At 46.0% G+C, this 21,957-nt stretch overlaps 1 protein-coding gene across 1 annotated transcript in view; it reads left to right on the top strand.

Annotated features, from left to right (window-relative positions):
- Window positions 1–21,557, top strand: part of CACNG4 (calcium voltage-gated channel auxiliary subunit gamma 4) — a 44,094-nt gene extending 22,537 nt beyond the window's left edge. Inside the window, exons 2-4 of the mRNA XM_038156973.1 lie at window positions 10,432–10,515; window positions 16,243–16,383; window positions 17,220–21,557. Of these exons, the coding sequence (XP_038012901.1) occupies window positions 10,432–10,515; window positions 16,243–16,383; window positions 17,220–17,758 (764 nt within the window). The 3' untranslated portion in view covers window positions 17,759–21,557. The remainder of the gene's footprint in view (window positions 1–10,431; window positions 10,516–16,242; window positions 16,384–17,219) is intronic.
- The last annotated feature ends 400 nt before the right edge of the window (window positions 21,558–21,957 follow it).

Raw genomic sequence — 21,957 nt, 5'->3', positions numbered from 1 at the left:
GTTTCAGAAAATGGGGGGGAAATGGCAGTTTAAGAGGGTCTGAAAGTAGAAATTAAGAATAGAAAGGCAACAGCTGGAGGTTGTGCACATGTGGAAGTTGAAGTGGCAGAAAATAGAGGGGATTAAGCATCCCACATTGCACTGGGGGTGTTTCAGGTAGGTCAGGAAGCACCCCAGAGGTGACCATGACAGTGATTCAAATTACAAACTCAGTGCAGACTTTAAAGAGACATCAATGTCCATTTGCTTGAATTCCACCCCCAGGAAATGCCAAGCCATGGGACAGGATGTGTAGATGTGCTGTGATCCTAAAAGGTGAAGCCATCGAGCCCTGGTTGCTCACATGTTAATGAGGGGAACTGATGACTTACTGAAGGAAGGGAAACCATATGGATAAAAATCAAAGTACCCCTTAAGGAAAACTTGATTCCAATTGTGCAGATGCAGGAAAAGGCATGGTTTGACATTGTGAAAATAAACATGATTTGTCATTTTGCAGCATATGAACTTCACCAGGCTGAACGAGGGCCTGTTCTCAGAGCTGCACCCGATGCAGTTTGGCACTGCAGCCCTCTCACAGTCTGATGGACTGGCAGCAGCCTCCCTGGTGTACCACTGAATCTATCTCAGGGTCAAAAATACTGGGGGGAAAGGGCAGATTTTGGTGCAAATCCTGGCTAGATTCAGGCTAGCACTATTCATTTCCCACACTGAGGTGTTGGGGCAGTGATGGTCACTGTGGGGCCATTCACAGTTGTGAAAAACAACTCAGTCTCTGATATATTGTGCCAAAAGCACTGCCAGTTACTAAAGTACCTCTTTAAATTAAGGTATTTGGAGCCAGAATGGAAGTAAGAGCTGGAAACTCATTGGAGGATGACTCTCAGTTCAGAGCTCTGATGGATGAAGGCTCTCACCTAAGAAGCCAACACCAGCTCCTCAAGTGTTAGACTAATTTTAGCTACGGTAGAAAAGCCAGCTACAGAACTCTAATGGAGATTTCTGTCCAAGCTCCAAATTCACTTGAAAAGGATGAGGAGGATTATATCAGCCACCCAGAAACAGCTTCAGCAAAGTGGCAGCAGAGAAAATTGTGGAAGTGTGTGGTGAGACAAACTCCTGGGCTGCCAGGATAAAGGACTGAGGCAGGAGATGCAGGACGAGCCGAGGTGCGAAGGCAGAACACAGCGAGTGTGGGCCGGGGTGGTGGAGAGAAAAGCAGACACAGAGAAGTGAGTTAACAACCCCACGACAAACTAGGAATGTTGACAGCTTCTTGGGACTGAGCCAGGCATGAGAACGCTCCCCGTGGCAGGGCTGACTTGTGTCTGACTTGAAAATGTTCCTCAAACAGCATCACCAGTGTTGCCCCAAAACAACCACGGCATACCCAGCCTGAGGGATTGCCCCTATTTCCCTGTGCGGTTGATTTACAAAATGCAAACTGAACGACAGGGCTGGAAGTTTGTCACACTTTCTCCCTAGAAAACACAGAGTCATTTCCTCAATAAGCTCTGTAAAAAGGAGCAACAAAAGAGATTAAAACAGAACCCCCTGAAATTTGCCCCACTTTGCCATCCAAGCAGCAGCACGAGAGGACATGGTTCATAAGGAGAAAATTGCAAATTGTAGTAGGAAGACCCATCAGCAGGGCTTGTAGTATTACAGCACACTGTTATCTGCTGCTTGGCCAAGGAAAGGCAGCTGGGAAGGGACAGAAGCCCTGCTGAATAACCTCAGTCATGAATTCCATGGCCAAAGTGCTGATTTATGAGGCAAACATTTGAAGAAACTGGAAAGTGAGGAGCCTAAACCAAGAGGTAACACACAACTCTGCTACTCTGCCTCTGCCCTGCGTTTCCCTGGTACCATTGGTATTCACTGTGGTAGCACAAGGACACTTAGTACTTTTGGCAGCAGTTTGGTAATGACTGAAGAGAATTCAAAGGACAGCAGCCAGACACTGTGATGTGTTTTATTAGCTCCCAGATGTGCAGGTGAGGTGAATCTTTGGGAAATGAGTTTTGCTGCCACGAGTTTTCTAACATCGCTCAAGGTCTCAAAATCTTATAATGGAACAAAAGGCTGTCATAGAATTTGAAAGGCATCTTTGGCAAAGCATCTTTTCTGAATCTGTTCATTTCTTACACAGAAATACAAATGCACAACACCTCTGATGATATTTGCCCAGCTGAAAACAGGAGGTCAGCTGCTGAGGCTGTGTGTTTTCCACATGAATTATAAGTGACTGAGCCTCTGTAGGCGTTTCCTGGGATATCTTCTGGTGTAGGTGATCCAGAATCTGGAGATGCTTTACCAGGCTGTATAAAGCAGTGCTTGGTGCATCCTGGATTACAGGATGTCAAAAAAACCAAGAGTATTTTGCTCAGAGAGTAAAATTGTTTCTGCCAGAATTAGAAGTTGCTCCCCAAACAGCAGAAGTGCTCCATCCATGGAAGTGTCCAAGGCCAGGTTGGACAGGGCTCAGAGCAGCCTGGGACAGTGGAAGCTGTACCTGCCCATGGCAGGGGATTGGGACAAGATGAGCTTTAAGGTCCCTTCCAACCCAAACCATTCTGTCATTCCATGAGCAGTGGATTTTTTTTACCTCCTAAGCAAAGTACACCTTCTGCTATGGGACAAACTTCCTTGGGAAATAGTGAGCATCCCCTGGCATCTGGAGGAGATCAGCTAAGGCCACAGAAAACTCAGGAGTGGTCAAAAAGGGGTGGCTGTGCCATGAAGGTCGAGCTGCCCAAGCAGGAAGCTCTCCAGTCACTATTTGCAGCTCTGGAATTGGCACTCAGAGCAGAGGAGGTGGCTCCTTGGGCACGCCAGGCATGAGCTCCACTGCAGTCTGAGAGCACTGCAAAACCAGCAATGCAAGGAACAGAGCAGCACAGCCTTCCTTCTGTGGGGCTGGGCTGACACAAGGGCTGGGAGCAGCCTCTCCTCCAACACAGAGGGCTTTGTCCAGGAGCACCAGGGAGAGGCTGCAGGCAGCAAAAGGGAATCAGATCAAGCACTGCCACAGTGCAGGCAAGGTGGGGAAAGCAGATTAGGATACTCTAATACTGGAGAGTGGGGTGTAAGACAGTCTCTTCTCTCACAGAAAGTCTACAGTAAATACAGGTGGGAGCATTTACTACATGAAGGGAAGAAAATGGAGTGAGCACGTCCATGACAAGATAAACCAAGACCTGTTTCTGGAGAAAACGTGGTCCTGCCAGGCTGGGGGGGAATGGGGAGCACTAAATAAAGGCCAGGCAAGAGCTCCCTGCCAGCCCCAGCTCCTCTGCAGTGCGTGGGCAGCAGCAGCAGCTGCTCCAGGAGCTCCTCCAGCCCCTCGGAGCCCTCCCGAGGTGCTGAGCACACCGGGAAGGTGTTCTGCCTTTAAAAGCCTTAAAGAGGAGCAAAATGGGGCAGGCAGCAAGTCCTGAGTGGCTGCTCCTCACCTGACACCGAGGGGACTGCCGGGAAGCTCCGAGCAGCGGAAGGTCTGTAGGCAGCAGAGGGGGAGGACTGGAGAAAGGGGAAATTCATGTCACAGCAGAAGATAAGAAAATAAGAGACTGGAGGAGGAGTTTTGCTTTGCCCACCAGACAATTGAAAATAGATCAAAAGAAGAACCCAAAGGGTTTGTTTGAGATGACAGCTCCTGAGGAAGAAAGTGGGGCAAATTTCATACATTTCAACATTTTAAAATAATTGTCTTTCTGCCCGGGAAGTAGATGGGAAGCAAATGAAAGGGAGTAGGCCAGATTCTGATATCACTGGGTGAGACAGATTTGAGTCCAATACAGGGAAATCAGAATCTGGCCCAAAAGGAGGCAGTTCCTCTCCCTGCAATGAGAAACAAGTGAGTTCTGAGTTAGGGAATGAAAGATAAAGAAGAAAAGGGCTTCTATAAGTGAAATAAGATATTCTTTTTTTTCACAGTCTCAAGACCTGTAGAGAAATGTGGTTAAGAGTAAGGATGGGTTCCAGGTAAAGACTCAGCTGAGCTGAATTTGCTTTGGCCTGACCATGGCACACACAGGCAGCTTGTCCTGCCCAGCTGGTTTGTGGCACCAGGGTAGCCCACAGTTATGGGAATAAACTCCGACTCTTTTTATGTCCTGAGCATTTTCTGTACACAGGATCTACCCTGGCAAAAGTATGACAATAACCCCAGGTACGAGCAGTGCTCTTCATCAAATTCATCTTCAGGATGAAACAAAAATACAAACTGTCATATGGACAAATTTCCAGGACTGGCAAGACTCCGAGGGTGTCAGACAGAATCTGTCTCAAAACCAGCCTATGCTTTGAAGTTTCCAGCTCTTACAACAGCCAAACTTTTTTCAAAGGCAGACACCCAATAAATGTGTATTTAACCTCCTGAGGCTTCCTCCTCTGCTGGCTGCATCCTCCACAGTGATGAAGGCAGCTCACAGCAGCATTGTGGAGAAGCAAATTCACATGAGGTGTGTTTTGCACATGACCTGCATCAATAGTTCATGATTTCTTTTATAATGACAGCATTAAACATCTCCAGGCAGAGGCTCCTGGGACCTGTGCTCATTCGAGTAACTTAAGGACAGGCTTGTGAAACTCTCTGCAAGCAGCAGGAGACAAATAATCAAACTTGGGACAGCTTAACACAGAAAGTTCCAAGCTACAGGAAAATATCTAATGCTGTTCCTTGTGGTCTGAAGGGAGAGCTCAGGACTAGAATAACCCCTGTTTGACCAGCAGCACCACAAAGCAGGTTTTGAAAGTAAAAGGAGGTGCACCCTTGATTCCTCTTCTCAAGAGTTATTTTGTGACAAGAGGAATGAGAAGAAAGCAAAGGCAGCAGCTGCATGTGCTGTGGTGTCAGTCCAGTGAGACAGGGGAGCTGTGCTGGTGGAAAATCAAACAAATGAACACAGTGCCCAGATAGATATTTTTGTGGAGATGAACATTTTTTGGCATGTCTGATCTCCTTTGCTCACTATTGCTCAAATCAGTCAGCAAAGGGCTTCAGAACCTGTCAGCAGAGAAATCCTCCTAAGGAAAAAAATACACAACTGTTTCTCTTCTCCCCTGGCAGAGTCCAGCACTGAGACGCTCTCACTCACTATAAATAGAGGTTCTCCACTGATGTCCAAGGGAAGTGTAAAGCCATGCCATTAAGGAAAGCCAGTCCTGCACAACGTGCTGGGATGGACGCTGTGTTCAGGCAACTTCTGTTACAACAGCCCCGCTCTGCCTGTCACACTCTTCTCATGGTCTGTGACGCTGTCAGTCAGCCCTCCCTGTGCTGATATATTCAGAAAACTTGTCATTTAAACATTCAGATATTCATGTGTTGCAGTAAATCAGGCTGACAGCTGGCTCTGGAACTGAGGCACAGTATTTAATCACAGAATAGATGCAACAAGCAGAACCATCAGTCCAAATTTCCCATGGTACCTTACTAATTGCCTTATTTTTAATATACAGTCAGCTCCTTGCAACTTGTATTCCCTGTTTCCACAAGCACTTGCTGTCAAATGATCCTGAAAATAACTTCATTCCATGTCTCCAAACCATCCCAGAAGCCCCACATTTGCCAGGAAGCGATGGGCTGGTTGGTGAGGTTTTGGGGTGCATGGCTGTGGGTGTATTTACCTGCCCTCAGGTGACTGCTGATGCCAAGTGACCACCTCTGCAGTGCAGCTGACATTCACAGCTCTCATCCCACCAGTGCGACTCCTCTGGGAGAATCCCTGCTTCACACTATTTATAGTGTGCACGTGTGTGCTCCAAGTATCCAGAGCTGCTGGAGAGCTGCAGGAATGTGGCAGGAGAGGGTTTGATCCGAGGCACTGCAAATGTCTCGCGTCCCATGAGGAAACAAGAAAGGCTTCTCTACCAGGTCCCAAACCCAGTGTTTGCTGCATCAAGGAGGGCTGGCAGCTGAAAGAGTTAAGGGGGCAGTGGCTCTGCAGGAGATGATGGAGAAGGAGGGAGCAGCTCAGCCCCGAGTCTCCCTCTGCTATCAGATATCGCCTGCCGGGAGCGCTGCTCAGCACCGGGAGACAGAAATCACTATTGACAGAAGTCCCCCGCAGACAGGGCCCTCTCTGCAGAGCTGCTCCAGTCTGGAGTGCTGGAAACCTATTTTAAATGACAACAGAGCAGTAGTGCTATGGGAAGATCTTGTTGTGTAGAGTTTTCAAGATTAAGGCAGGGAGAAAACAAAAGTACAGCCTTGTATTGACAAATATTGTCAGACATTTGAGGACTCTGTTTTCCAGTGCTGATTTGTGCAAACACTTCCAGGGCATCAGGGAATGTTGTCATTGATAAACACTAAGCACAGGAAATGTTCTCAAAGACGTGGCTGATGGTATGGACAATAACAGGATCATGTAATGCATGGCTACCAAATTAATAAGCATTTGCATCCTAAGCATTAATCTTCACTCTCAGTCATCAAAAAATAAAAACCCAATGAACAATCTGCAGTGATAGAGGCAGGATTATTAAAGGATTATTTAAGAAAGAGCAAGGAGAAGGCAGTATGTCATCAGAATTTGGGATCACTACTTTGATTTGCTGTTGAAACCTCTATGTATTTTGAGATCTCAAACCCCAAAACAAAGCTTAATCTTCACTTAGGCACTACAGTTGCCTCCCTTATCATGTTATCTGAGTACATCACACTCTAATTATAGTTGTCTGAACAACACTTAGTGAGATTGGGAAGTACTAACCTTGCCAGAGAAGCCCTTGAACACAGAGTAGAACCAAGACAGAAATGCTTTTTAGTTCCTAATTGCCAGCTAAGTATGCTGCAACCAGTGGAAAAAAATCGTTCTTACACCATCAACAGCACTTCAAAAAATTTACCTCTTCATTATCATTAACACAGATCCTGAAGTCCTGGCTCAAAATTCAGAACAAAGTTTTTGTTATTATGAGGGGGAAAAATGCATTCTAATATTTGTATTTCTAAAAGCATCATTAAAAACGTATCAGTAATCATTCAAAGAAAGGAGTAATACTTACAGCATCTCAGTGGGATTTTATATCTCACTCTCAAGAGGTATCCAGAAGAGCTTCTCAATATTTTAGTATCTGTTAGGCAGTGATTGCAGTTTATTTATCTCTCTCTCTAGTGGGTACGGCGGTAGGAGTTAAATATTCCATCTTCCTCTCCCAAGGATATAAGGGACTGTATCCCCAAAGTCAAGCAAGAAGGAAAATCTCTCTCCCCCATCCTCTGCTGGTTGGGAAATGGCTTCGTGTGCCTCAGTGAGTGTGGACCTGTGGCCACGTTTGCCTGCACATTTCTTCAAGGCAGCTCCTGAGAGGCCTTGGAGAAGAGCTTCAAGGAGCTCAGCCCTCATGCAGATGCTTGCAGAATGATTGTTACTGAGTTTAATTGAGGTTTTCCTTTTCTGCCACCTCTGCCATTCCATGACTTTTATTCTTTATGCATTGCTTTACATGCCAGGGCATGGAGATGAATATCCCACCAAAGCCCAGCTTTGACCTGCTCCTATTTTTTATGTATAAAGACAACTGAGACTCTGCTGTCAGTTTTTAGAGCTGACCACTGCTTCAGTAGCTTCTCCAGCCAGTTTTAATTTTTGCCAAATCTGAATTTCAAAGTCCATCATTATGATGAGGTGTTGTTACTTTTCCTAGCAAGCTTTTATTTCAGATACTTTGTGGATTGAAAGAGGCCTCAATACTGTGTAGATCACCAGAGTTCTTGATAGCAACTTCAAGCCTCACTGAGAGTTTAATAAGCTGTTGCTGAATTACATTACACTTGTTAAGTTTATAGAAAAAAAGTTATTCAGTCTGCTGCTGTTATTAGCTATCAAACATCACACACACTAGAGAGAACCCTTAACCAGTATCTCTGGTCTGAACTACATAAAAATACTGGGGAGAATATTTTGAATTCCTAGGCTTTGACACAGGTCCAAATTTCACAGTCATTTGCAATTTCTATAATAATTTAGCCAGATAAATAATTACCAATTAATAATGACCAATTCCAGTATTCCTAAAAACTGAGAATAAAAAGGAACTCTCAAGTTCATCCAGATTTTTTTTTTTGGGGGGGGAACGGGACAGGGTAGAGAGGTGATTAACCTGTTTTTTACCTCTGCTAGTCTTGCTGATACTCTTTCATGTGAGAGGCTCTAAATATAAGAGCCAGGAAATGAAGGTCTCATCATTGCTGTCCTGCTGGTGCATTCCAGCCCTGCTGTCCTGCTGTGGCAGGAATGGCTTCACGGCCTCTGAAAGTTCTGCGGAGGGGCCCATTTCACTCAGCAGTTTAATTATGTTGAGCCATTTTACAGAGCCCAAAGCCCTCCATCAGTCCATCAGTGCTGCAACACTAGAGGCTTTGAGAACGTTTCAGTCTTGCAGACTCCTCGTCTGATGGGTGAGTTTCTGGAGTGAGGTGTTTGTTTGGGCTGTTGCCATGTCCACACTCTGTGAACGTGCAAAAGGAGCCTGTGTGGGGACACAGAGCTCCCTCCTTCAGGCATCTCCCTGTCTGCCCTGCACCTCAGTGACCTGCCATACTTCTACTTTTATATCAGCTCTGGATAAATTCAGCCAGTTACCTTAACCTTTATTGGAGAACCACAGAATCATGGAATGGTTTGGGTTCAAAGGGATCTTAAAGTTCAGCCAGTTCCACCCACATCTTCCATTATCCCAGGCTGCCCCTTCCAACCTGGCCTTGAACACTTCCAGGGATGGGGCAGCCACAGCTTCTCTGAGCATAGGGAGGAATTTCGTCCTAATAACCCCTCTAACCCTGCCTTCTGCCAGTGTGAGGACACAGAATACAATACTACAGACAGACAGACTGAGAGATTGCCCCACCCATAGGCACACAAGCACAGTGCTTGAAAAACCTATTTCCATGGGAAATTAGGCTGGGAAAATTGTTTAGATTTTTTTTCCTTAATAAATAGGGAGGATAAAAATCACGTTCTGAATGTATTTCCTGTAAATTGCACACCTTAATGGAGAGACTCAATGCAATGACCATCCAGTCACAGAGGCTCTGTAAATGCTGGGGGTGACTGTGTGAACTGCCATGAAAATAAACACTGGGATCTTTAAAATCTGAGTTTTGCATTGCCTTGGGGAGCAGCAGCCCCTGTGGTGGCCAGCACAGGATGCACAGGCACACAGGCTCATCAGGAGCAGCCCAGCTGCAGTGCTCTCCCCACCTGGCAGCCAGGACAGGTGTGTCACTTCCAGATGTGACACGAGCCACTTGCATCTTGTTCCCAGCCTTTGAAGTGCTGTGCAGAGAAAGCCTGAGCCGTTGCTGCAATTAGAGCTGATACATCATTTACTGGAAGAATTTAATGCGCTGTAGCAGCAAACCTGCAGTTGACACTCACAGGGTGCAATTTAAATCCTCCGGATTAGTAATTCTTTTGAGATTTTTGTAATCATTGGTAATAGGTAGTGAAATAAATCCACATTTATATCCTACAGACTGCAGCTGTGCTTCTGTTAAAGTAGTATTAAGTGATGGGTATTAAGTCCTTCTGCCAGCTCGAGCTGTAAGCAGCGAGGCTCCTGTGCAGGGATAGCTCAGCCTGGGTGATGTGTTCCCGAGCAGGAGAGCGCTGGTTAATGAATAATGAAAGCTCCACGGCACAATCTCAGCTCAGGGCTCACTCCTGCAGGAAGCTCTCTGGGGAGAGCTCCCCGTGTAGCTCCCTGTGCCACAGCGACCCAGCTGCAGCTCACACTGTGGATAACTGTGACAGGAAAGAGCACAAAATGCTCATGGACAGCTTTACCTACATGGACAAAGTGCTGAGGTGTCCAGTCGAGCGAGGGGTTTGTCCGGCCGGCTCTGGTGCTGTCCCTCCAGGGATCAGGAGTGCATCAGGAGTGCATGCTGTGCCCTGACTTTACTGCACAGGCTCCCAGTTAGCTAAACAAATATGCCATTAAAAGCTGAGCCAACCTTGAGTGGGACATACGGGCTTAAACTGCAGCAGGAAGAGATTTATGGACTTGTTTTTGCAGCCTAGAGAGTAATTGAAGAGCCTCAGACAATTCAGCATTTACTGGCACTTCACTAGGGTGAGATGGGAAGGGTGATGGGAGCGAGATTGGCACTGGGAGCCCCAGCCATGGAGCAGGGACCCAGCCTGACAGCCACTCTGGGAACAAAAAGAAGCTTTGCAAACTCAGTATGCTTGTAAGATAAGCACAGCACTGATAAAGTGAAGCACTTAGAGATTAAAAGTCTCAGGAGGACGATAGAAGTGGCTGAAGGAAAGAGCCCAGGAATCATGGCTGTCCCTTCCTTCGGCCAATCTGCCCAAAATTCATTACTTTAGTGATGGTTCCTTGACCATTTAGAAAAAGCACATTTGCCTGTTTCTGCTCCTTATGGGGTCTCTTTGCTTTGTTTCCATTTAGGAATCTACAAAGGACATTGTTTCCGGATCAACCACTTCCCTGAAGACAATGACTACGACCACGACAGCTCAGAGTACCTTCTCCGTAAGTGAACAGTGATACCTAACACACAGATGGGGCTTCCCTGGGCTTCTCTCCTGCAGAGAGCAGCCCCAGCTGTACTCACTGCCAGACTGGCCCAAAATGGCTGCACAGCCCAGTGGTGCCACGTGTCCAGTTCATGCAGCAGCTGACACGACCATCACCCCTGGGACCCCGCACTTCATAGAGTCATTGAATCATGGAATGGTTTGTGTTGGAAGGGGCCTTAAAGACTATTTCGTTCCAACCCTCTTGCCATGAGGTTTCAAGGATTTTTTCCAAATGTTTCCTTCAGCCAGGGGAATGCTTACAATTTTGGTGCTGATTGTCTAAACATCATATGACAAAATTTCAAATGAAAACTACAGTTATTGTGCCCAGATTGGCAAGGATATTTTACAGAGGGAGTATTTATAGGGTTAGTGTAACAAAACAGGCTTGAGGAGTGGGTTCCAGCCCATCAGGAAACTTTACCAAATGCTTAAACCCAACCCTTATTCAAGCCTCAGCCTTTGCAGCTGGTGAGCCACATCCCCCTGCAGTGAAATTACTGCACTGTAGGAAGGAAGCTGAAATTTCTGCAGCTAACAGCAAAATTCCAGCATGAACAGGGGCCGTGGCTTCCCTGCCTGGCCAGCCAGCCACTGCTGCTCCACACTGGCATGGAATTCTCCCCAGAAGGGATTCCACCCCCCAACCTGGTGCTTGGAATCAGGGCAGTTGTTTCATCCCCTCCGCATGACCATTCTCTCAGCTGATGGCAAGTCTTGGAACCCAACCATGAAGCCTGCAAAGTTGGAGTTAGATTCCCTTTTCCCAGAGGACTCCTTGCCTTGTTGTTCCTTGTGAACAAAAGAGCTGAGCAGCCAAGCTGAAAGCAGTGCCCTCTACCAGGGAGAGGAACTGCAGCTCACAAGGTGTTGAGAAATCAGGGAGCAGAGAACAACGCTGCTGGCAAAGCAGAGAACTCCTCAATTACAAAATTAATTACCTCAAACACCACTTAGAGGACCACTCTGCCCTTCTGCTCACTTCTGGGCAACAACTTTGTGCTGCTAAGACATGAAGAAGGAAAAAAATCTCCGAAAAGTTTGTCTCACCAGAAAACCCAGATGTTTTTTTCCTCTTTGCTCTTGTCGATTTAGATCAGTCATAGCACCCGGGTGACACGATTTCAGAGCCCAGGCACAGGCAGAGTGTGAGCACAGCTGCATTTATCTTTCATACAAAGCCTTGGAACTAATGTTAAATTGATGCCAAGTCAGCTTTAGGAAACAAACATCATTAGTAAAAGGAAAGAGGAATTAAGTAGCATCATGATAAAAGCACATTATGCCTTCTTTATCTGGAGAAAAGTGAGAACTGCGAAAAACAGTCTCCAGCTCCACGTTAAGCTACGAGACTGGTAAATTGTTTGTAAGTGTGCTTGTGACGGGTGTTCCTAAAAGCTGTTTGCAGAAGTGACTAAGAACAGATCTTAAAAACAAGTTGGTCTAACCCTTTCTGTCTTCTGCAAAATCAGTCTCCAGTGTCTCCCCTGCAGAGCAGAGCTCACCTCCCAGAGCCTGCACAGAGACAAGGCTCCTTGGCTTTAACTTTCAGAAGAAAACTGCAGTTTCCCATGCACAGAGTTGATTTAGAGATTACTGAAAGGTAACGTGTCTAAATCCAGAGGAGATGAGCTCATACCTATATGTAATAGGGACCAAATCATTGTCTAAGACAGGAGGATATTTGCATCCTGTTTCATAGGGACGTGAGAGCTTCCGTCCTGTTTTTGCCCTCTGCAACACTTTTGCAGTCTACTGGCTCCATTCTCCACTATTTCTGGTCATTTCTTGGCACAGTTTCTCAGAGGGACATGTTGGGACTTCTATTTATTTTTCCTGGCTGGCTTAGACAAAGGCACCCACACTCATGTTTTGTGCTCCTGAAACAACAGCATGAGGGGTCTCAGTCTCTTCCACAGCCCCAGATTAATTTGGGCTTCAGAGAAATGCAAACACTGTAGTGCTAGCAGGGTCGAGCCCTGGTTCAAAACCCCATGGAAATCAGTGACAAAAATTACTGATTTTGGGAGGCTTTGGTCTAGGGAACGGGTAGAGGCAGGAGTTTGGATTTTGCCCTTTGGTGTTCAAGCCGGTCCCTGCGAAACCAAGCAAATGACAGCGTGGGACAAGCTGACACGTGCAGAGGAGCTCAGACAAGACCCTTCCTATTGAACCTTCCCCATGGCAACACACACCCATCTGTGTGTCAAAAAAAATCCCCCTCACATGCCTGAGCAGGGCCCCAGCAAGCAGCAGATGTCCCAGTGCCAGCACGGACCCCGGGCTGCCACTGCATCCCCAGTGGCAAACGTGCCCCGGTTCCCTGTCTCCTGCTTCCCTCCTCTCCTGCTTCCCTGGTGTCTCCTGCTTCCCTCCTCTCCTGCTTCCCTGTCTCCTGTTTCCCTGGTGTCTCCTGCTTCCCTCCTCTTCTGCTTTCATGTATTCTGCTTCCCTATTTCCTGCTTCCCTGCTGTCTCCTGCTTCCCTCTCTGCTGCTTCCATCTCTCCTGCTTCCCTCTCTCCTGTTTCTCTCTCTCCTGCTTCCCTGGTGTCTCCTGCTTCCCTGTCTGCTGCTTCCCTGTCTCCTGCTTCCCTGTCTGCTGTTTCCCTGTCTCCTGCTTCCATCTCTCCTGCTTCCATCTCTCTTGCTTCCCTCTCTCCTGCTTCCCTGTCTGCTGCTTCCCTGTCTCCTGCTTCCCTCCTCTCCTGCTTCCCTGGTGTCTCCTGCTTCCCTCCTCTCCTGCTTCCCTGGTGTCTCCTGCTTCCCTCCTCTCCCGCGTTCTCTGGGCTCACCAACCCCGGGCTGTTCCCATCCAGCCCCGCACGAAGCACCGGCGCCTCTCCCTTTGCAGAAGGGGGGTCTCATCCTCGCTGTGCGCTGGGATGTCGGGGCTCTGCTGCTCTGAGCAGGGGGACCCCGCTTCAGGGGCATCTCTACACTTTCATGCCCTTCCTCCCTGCATGTTAGAGCATCCTTTTTTCAAATCCATTCCCTCGGCTCCTGCCTTTCTGGAGATTAAAAGCCCGAGCCGAGCAGGGTTTGCAGCCCCATGGGGAGGAGCAGCGCCGCGGCTCCACCGGAGGAGGTGTCACCACACATAGCGGAGCACAGCAGGCGATGCAAACCGACAGGACGGTAAACAAGGGGGGGAGAAAAGCCAGGGAGAAAGCGAAAACCAGATTGCCTTAATGGTTTTTGATGTGCTGTCACTTTATTACCAGTATCAGGAGACATATGTAAATTCTACGTGGTACCTTAGGAGCTTCCTTTGAAATTTCAGAGCTAAAAGTACACATTGTAAGAAAAAATATACTGTGGAATTTTTCAGGAAGAGAACACTGTGTGTTTTGTTTCTCTTCACATTAATTACCTACTATAGAAAAATTATCTCTGAATTTTATTAGTACAAATAGAATAACCCACCCCCTATATTTGGTACATCTGACAAGTTCCTTCCAATGATACCACTGAAGCATTTTGGGAAAGCTCTTTAATTTAATTGAAATCATTATAAACAGCATGACCATAAAGTGCAGGAAACAATATTCAGAAAGGGTGGGCCAGAGGCAATTTTAAGCCTTTAGCCAGGGCACAAATAGACAGACAGAGATTTGGGGTGCCTTAAAGTCCAGCAGCAGAGACTGACTTTGAATCTAACAATTTCTAACAATTTTCTAACAATTGACTGAAAAAACTGACCCAAAAGCCAAAGTGCTGTTAATTCATAGCACACACGTGGGGATACACCCAGGCCAAGGGAACAGGCTCTCACCTCTCAACAGGCTTTGAGCAGAGCCCTTACACCCACTCACATCAGCTGGGTTTGGCAGTTCCTGCAAGACGCTGCCTGAATAGCAATGCACCGCCTGGCCCGGCTTCAGATCCGGCTGGAAAATGCCCCAGCTGTGAAGGACACGTGCAGCCACGCTGCCAGTTTGGGAAAGGATGGACTTTTCTCGCTGTTGCGGATCGATACGGGCAGAAGCTTCCCAGGCAGGCGCTGTCTTTCTGGGTTTGTGTCCGCACCGTCCCTGCCAGGCCCGGGCGGAGCGGGGCCGTGCGGGGCTCAGGGAGCGGTGCCCGTGCGGAGCCCCATCCCCGGCCCGCAGCTGCTGGGAGCTCTGCCACCAGTTACCAGGGGAATCGTTAGGGAGCGATCCGCCGAGTCGGGAACGCCACGGCCATCGACAGCGAAATGAGAAAGCAGCAGCTGGAACATCTGCCCGTGTCTGCCGGGGGAGCGGCGCCGCTCGCCGTGCGTGTCAGCCAGGAGGATGCGCCCGGAGAGACCGCGGCGCTCCCGGCACCGCAGCGGCCCAGATGGCGTTTGCTCCTCTCCGCTCACTCAGCCCTGGGGTGTCCGTGGCCTCCCAGCCTGCTGAGGAGTTTCCATGCCGCTGTGACAGCAGCCTCTGACCCTCGCTCGCCTTGGGATCCCCCCAGCCTGGCGCCCCTCGCTCTGCCGGGGCTCCCCCCCTGCCCTCGCCTTTCCCCAGCTTCAGGGTGATCCCATTTTCCACAGCAGTATTCAGCACCTTATCTCCCGTTCTTCAAAAAATAAATCCTCTCTCTACAACAATAAATCTCGGTTCCTCACTCTGCCTTTCAGGAACCCCTGGCAGCTTTTACCCCTTTGGTTTTTACAATACAGACATCTCTCTTCTCATGCTTGTTTATTTTTTCGCAGCCCTTTTGTTCCCTTCTTGCTGCTTCCCTGTCGATTGCTGCTCTGTCTTGTTGTGACCCGACTTTGAAAGCTGGCTTGAAGTGGTGTTTTAATATTTTTGTGGAGGATTTTATATGCTGAGGAATGGACTGAAGCATGCAGAATTTTAAATGACTACTTTGCTGTCGGGAAACTAAACACAAACATCTAAGACACACTTGTTAAAATTCCTTCCTTAGAAATGTGAAAGGTTTCGATGTCCTTAATATCCAGCAAAAGAAAAAGGGGTTATTAGCTGTGCTTGCTGACAACATGGATGCTGCTGACTTCAAGAGCTGTAATTTGCTCACCTTGTGTGTGCACCACGGAACAGATCCATCTGCTCCAGCTGTCCCAAACGTTGTAGGGTTCATAGCCAGCTCATGAATTTTTCACTGCTGCTCCCTGCATGGTGCTGGGTCTTACTGTCACTTACCTCATGCTTTGCCAGAAATATTCTGCTTACGGTGGCATCAGAAAATGCCAATAATGCTGGACTTCCTGGGAGAAAGCTCAAAAGATTGAAGCCACTCAGTTGAGAGTCTCTGTCACACTGGTCAGCTCATGGCTTCGTCATCCCCAAAACAATCCCAGAAATGCAGAATCAGTGATAATTCTAGGAAAAAGGAATAAAAAATGATAATAAGTTAGATATTAGGAAAAATTTCTTTATTGAAAGGGTTATGAAGCACTGGAACAGGTGTCCCTGAGTAGGTTCAAATAGTGTGTGGATGTGGCTGGCACTCAAGGATATGGTTTAGTGGTGAGCATGGTGGAGGTGCTGGTTTCAGTGTTGGATTTGATGATCTTAAAGGTCTTTTTCAACCTTAACAATCCTCTGGTTCATTTAAATCATTCTTCTTAACAATTATAGGAAAAAAACAGAGGTTTTGAGACTCTAATCTCCACACTTGCACCCGAGGAGGCACCCAAAATGATTGCTCTGTCTTCCCTTCCCACCTGTCTCCCTGCAGGCATCGTCCGTGCCTCCAGCGTGTTCCCCATCCTAAGCACAATTTTGCTGTTGCTGGGAGGACTCTGTGTCGGAGCAGGAAGGATTTACAACAGCAAAAACAACATTATTCTCAGCGCTGGGATTCTCTTTGTTGCAGCAGGTATGTTCTGTTTAAATTCAGTTCTTAAGAAGTGCTGCTGTTTTCAGCTGGAAAAGACTCTGGAAAAGCTCCTTGGCAGTGCTTTCCCTGCATCCCTTTCCTGGACTGAGGGCATGAACAACACCACACCAGGCAAATTTCTCAAGACAAAATTATGCTCTTGAAGCCCCACAATAAGTATATTCTAGAAAAGCTTTTGGTTTTCCTGCAGAAAGAAGTGAAAATTCAGTAACAAGCATGTTTTACACTGTTTAAAATGTATTAAACATTAGATGAATCAGGCATCTCTTATACCTAGGGCCTTTTTTTTTTTAATATGAAGGCAGAAAACATTCACCTCTGATAGGTGAGCCCGTTTTTCACACTAGAAACATCTGAGAGAGTCAGCCCCATTGTTAATAGCTCTCCCTGCAGCCTGGATTAAGCATGCAGCATTTAGATGAAAATTCAGCAAGGTGGAAGAGAAGTTATTTTGATCAAGGTGAACAGCCATAGCCCTGAGCTCCAAATGTATTTTTATCATTCTTCTGGATGTTAGAATCCCACTCACAATACTAGCGAGCTCCCACAAGCTGCTGCTTTTCCACTGTGGCAGTGAAGAGATGGGGAAAAGTCCTGCTGAGTATTTTGGGGTCCATGTGAGCACATGTTACCATATGTTGATCTATTGGTTGCTTTTCAAGAATAAATGAATCCTTGAGATAAATGTAAGAGTAAATAAATGTAACAAAATTTCCTTATCCCAGTCTTAGAACCATTCAGGTCCAGAAATTAAGGTGGCTTAAATTTTATCTCCCCAGCCACGTAGACACTGATTTATGTTTTTCTTCCTCCAGGTCTAAGTAATATCATAGGGATCATTGTCTACATATCGAGCAATGCAGGTGACCCAAGTGACAAGCGAGACGAGGACAAAAAGAACCATTACAACTATGGCTGGTCCTTTTATTTTGGAGCCTTGTCTTTTATTGTGGCCGAAACCATAGGTGTTCTGGCTGTGAACATTTATATTGAGAAGAACAAAGAGCTGAGGTTTAAGACCAAGAGGGAATTCCTTAAGACTTCTTCCAGTTCTCCGTATGCCAGGATGCCAAGCTATAGGTACAGGAGGCGGAGGTCCAGATCCAGCTCCCGCTCCACGGAGCCTTCTCCATCCAGGGACATTTCTCCAGTTGGCATGAAGATAGCAGGCACCATCCCCATGAACGAAATTTCCATGTACACCCTTTCCAGGGAGCCTTTGAAGGTTACCACGGCTGCCAGCTACAATGCAGACCAAGAAGCCAGTTTCCTGCAGGTCCACAACTTCCTCCAGAAGGAATTTAAGGAAGGACTCCACGTCAACATGGTCAACAGGAGAACGACGCCGGTTTGAAGCACCTTCCTTCCTCATGCTTTTTGAAGAGATGCCCAAACAGAATGGATCTGTCAGGAGCAATGTTAAAATACCCTCTCACCTCTTTAATTGTGGCATGTGTTGAGGTAGCAAGTGGAGATCCTCTGGACCAACATAAAGATATTTACACGCTCGTAGCTTTTTTTGAAGCTATTCGGAGTTTGTTTATTTCCGTTCTTGGTGTCACAAGATGAAGGCAGTTCGTGTTCCTGCACTTTTGTAGTGTGTACACAGTCTTGGAGAAACTGCAAAGGACTGGCCACCAGTGTGTTTTAAAGGATTACAGAAAATTTGTTGTACTTTTTTTTTTCTAATATTGAGATCCCTTAATACAAACTTGCAAATATAATTTATAACCAAGCCCAAGGATGAAAATGAGCTACTCATCAAGTGAGCCACTTTCCTTCAACACGGCGTAAGCTTTGCCTCTTTCAAAATAAAATTAAAAAAAAGAAAAAAGGAAAAAAAAGAAAATATTTTTGAAGGCAACACTTTCTAAAACTGACCTGTGCCACTGAAACCGTAGAGCACCCATGTACTGAGCATTACAGACTCTCTGATGGGGTGGGAAGGGGGTCTCCCATTCCTGGGGTAAGGCATCCCTTGGGGCAACACAGGCCAAGGAGCAGAGGGTGGGTGCGTCTTGAAACACCTAGAAAGGGAAAAAGATTAAAGCAGGTGGGACTTGAGCCTATTTGCAAGTATCATTTCTTGCCTAACGTTTAGAAAACTTGAATTCTCATTTCGACGAGCCCTAGTGCCTGATCCGGCAAGGTGCTGAGTGCTGGCTGTCAGGAGCCCCTGGAGACTTCCCCGAGCGCGGCGGGGAGCAGGGCTGAGCCGCCGCTGCCCCGCCACCGCGCTCCCGAGTTCCTTACGCTTCACAAGTGCAACACTAACGCTACTGGAAACGGAGATCTCTGAGCAACGAGAAGAGAACGCGCCCGGACTCGCGAAACTTCCCGCAGCAACGGGAGCCGAGTGTCAGCAGAGCAGATGACAACTTTGTATTTTTTAAAACAGAACAAAAAAAAAAAAAAAAGAAAAAAATAATCACCGTTTATGAGATATTTATTAAACTCTTTTTATTATGAATTAAGTGCCGCATGGTGCAAGGTATAGTTGCTTTTAGATGGAAATGTTGGTTCGACCTAATTTAATTTATTTTGTAATGATGCATCTACTTACGTGCAGAGAGCCCACAGCAAACTCTATGCATCACGTAAGGAGGGAACTAATTTGTACCCTTTGCTTCTGTATGTTTCTAAAAGAGTCTGAAATGTTATTTTCTTTTCTTATAAATTTCTGCTTTCAGTTTTTATACTTAGGCTTGGATCTCAAAGCTCGATGGCCTGACTCAAAGGTAATTTAATTTAATAGTACTCATGCTGATTTTAGTGACCACTCGACCAAGCCATATGAGAATGAGGTGCCCGATTCCCCTCAGATGAATTAGATGCAGTGAGAGAGGAGCATCTAATTCCTGTAGATTCCTTTGAATATCCCCATCATCTTTGCCCAGAAAAATCTTTGCTAGCAGAACACTAGACGAGTGGTGACAAGAAAAAATCCATCATTTGGAAAGTTTGGATCACTGGTAGTGGGAGATCTCAGCCAAACTGTTCAAACCTCTTTAGTCTTAATTTATCCTATGATGGCCCCAGGGTCAGAGACTCAGTGGTGGTTTGGATATGAGGCTTTCAGCTAGTGGAACCAAGTCCTCCAGGGAAATCCTGGAGAAGCTGCCTTAACATCCCAAAAAGGAAATTTAACCCTTCTCCCCCCAGAGAAACCCACTCAAGCCTCTCTCCTTGCAAAAACCAAGACACAATTCTCAATTTTAAGCGAGAGTCTTCCCCTAGTCACTGTTAAGCTCTGCCTGGCCCTCAGCCTGGCACAGCCACATCGTTATTTTGGCAGGGGTGGGTTGGAGCCTTCATCCCTGCTCATTAAGAGTTTCCATTCAGGTTAAAACTCCGCTGGGATCCTTTTTTCAAACCTCTGAACTCTGAGAGCTAAAGCGAATGGAGCGATGGGAATGATTTAAAACTAGAAAATGTTGTGCTACTTTCAGTATCAACACACTATGGAGAAAGATGTTACACAAGCTTTTTAAAAAAATTCAAACAGAGGCAGAAAACTTTTTTACCTACTTTTCGGCTAGGACAACATAAAAGGGTTCTAAAATTATTAAAGTTCTTGATGAAAGGTTTTTTTTACAAGAATCTTTATGCTTTCAAACAATAAATTATTTCCTACTTTTTGAGACTTCGTAATATTAAAATACTTTGATTAGCTATGATAGAAGTAGAAGTTTGCAATGAAAAAAAACCAACCTTCTGTCTCATTAGTGTGTCATACTAAGTGCTAATTAATTTACATCTAATTATAGTCAATGTATTTTTCAAGTGCAATTTCCCGGAACTATTTGTTTCCCACTGTGTTAAAAAACTAATAGTTAGAACTAAGTCCTCATCCGTGTTTACTGTAATTAAGAATAAAACCATTCCCTTTCAAACCAGGAGTTAGATATAGGCTGTTTCTCTAAACTCATGTACCTTGAACTGGAAGTGGACAGTGTGAGGTTTGCTCGCGCGTGGGTTTTGTTCTTTTAGTCGTCGTTCTCCAGTGAATGTGCTTCAAACCACCCATCTGATTCCAGACAAAGTCCAAGGTTTTTCTTCAGCCCAGCTCAGACCTGCAGAGGCACATGCAGTACTTTTGGCAGAAAAAGAAAAGTCTTGCTGAGTGTTTTGGGATGTTGCTCTTTGCCAGAGCCTCCTCCTCCCCCAGGGCAGGGCTGGGTCCAGCAGCTCTCCAGGAGTGATGCCCTGTTTTGGTCCAAGCTGGAGCATCTCCAGCTCCTTCTCCAGCAGGCACCTTCAAGAAATGGAGCTGGAGTAGGGATCCTGAGATGCTCATGGGTTCTGGACAGGGAACAAAGTCATGTGGACATAACAGGGACCAGAGATTTTGTCTTGTGGAACAAGGGCTGCGACTGAAAACAGCAGTTAAGTTGTAGTGCAGCAAATTGTTCAACCAAAGCCAAAACCAAAAAAATTCATTTGACAATTCCAGAAAACAAAGAAACAAACAAAAAACCAAAACCGCAAAAAAAGCCTCAAAAAACTCGAAACTCCAGTGCTTTCCCATGAAAAACTTTGATTCTGACAAAACTGAAAAATTTGCAGCATTCCTGCACATGAACAGTCTTGCTCCATGGTTGATTTATCTGAACAGAGTTAGATTGTGCTCAGCCTTTGAAACCACTCAGTGATAGTTTAAAAAAAAATCAACTGTTCTTCCACATCTCTCTGGTTTCCCTGGACAGCATCTAACAAATGAGCCCCATTTCCCAGCAAGGCCTGCAGATACCATAAAACCATATCATTAACAATAATCAGTAGTTTGGTATATAACATACTGTAGCAACAGAACTAAAAAAAAAAAAATGCTATTGGATCAGATTTGATTTTCCAAGAAACAAAATTTCGGGTATACCATGAGCTCTCTCTTCCTTGTTTCTCATCCACAATAGGAGTAAAAGGAGAAATCACTTCAGCTGCCCAGACATCTAACAATAGACTATTTTTCTGTTTCTTTTTCTCTCTGTATGGATCACATATCCACAAGGGCTAATATATCATGTCCCTTGAGGCTACATTTCTGTCTGCAGTTCTAAAGTGTTATTTCCACTGTGCTTCAGTTCTACTGGTATAATCACAACCATGTATAATGTACTTAATCCTTACTTTTTAAATAAACCATTTTAAATGTATTTGGTTTTGTGTGGAGAAAGGTATATAGATTTTTCATTTCCAAATTCTCTGAGCTGAGATTTTAGGTTATTTTTTCACATTTTTCACTGATTGAAGCTGGCCATGTTACTGGGCACCAGTGTTTCAGAGGAGATAAGATTACTCTTGTGGTCCGAGAGACCACAACATCTCCAAGATAAGCTATCTTCATTATATTTTCAGCTATTTGGTTGGAAATAAAGAAAAACCTTCTCATTTCTAGCTTAAACCTCTTCCATATGAGACACACTGTGGTCTCAGTGCCCAGTTTGAGGCTGGTGTGGTGGCCAGAGGCCACTGCAAACCGCCCTTGAGGAAAACAGCCCAGTGTGTTCTGAAGTACCGCCCTGAGCCTGAGCTTTCCTCCAGCTTTTGAGCTTT

This window comes from Motacilla alba, chromosome 18 (genome assembly GCF_015832195.1).
Source record: "Motacilla alba alba isolate MOTALB_02 chromosome 18, Motacilla_alba_V1.0_pri, whole genome shotgun sequence".
Taxonomy (NCBI): domain Eukaryota; kingdom Metazoa; phylum Chordata; class Aves; order Passeriformes; family Motacillidae; genus Motacilla; species Motacilla alba.
The sequence above is the reverse complement of the archived record's forward strand: the minus strand, read 5'-3'. Positions and strand labels throughout refer to the sequence as shown.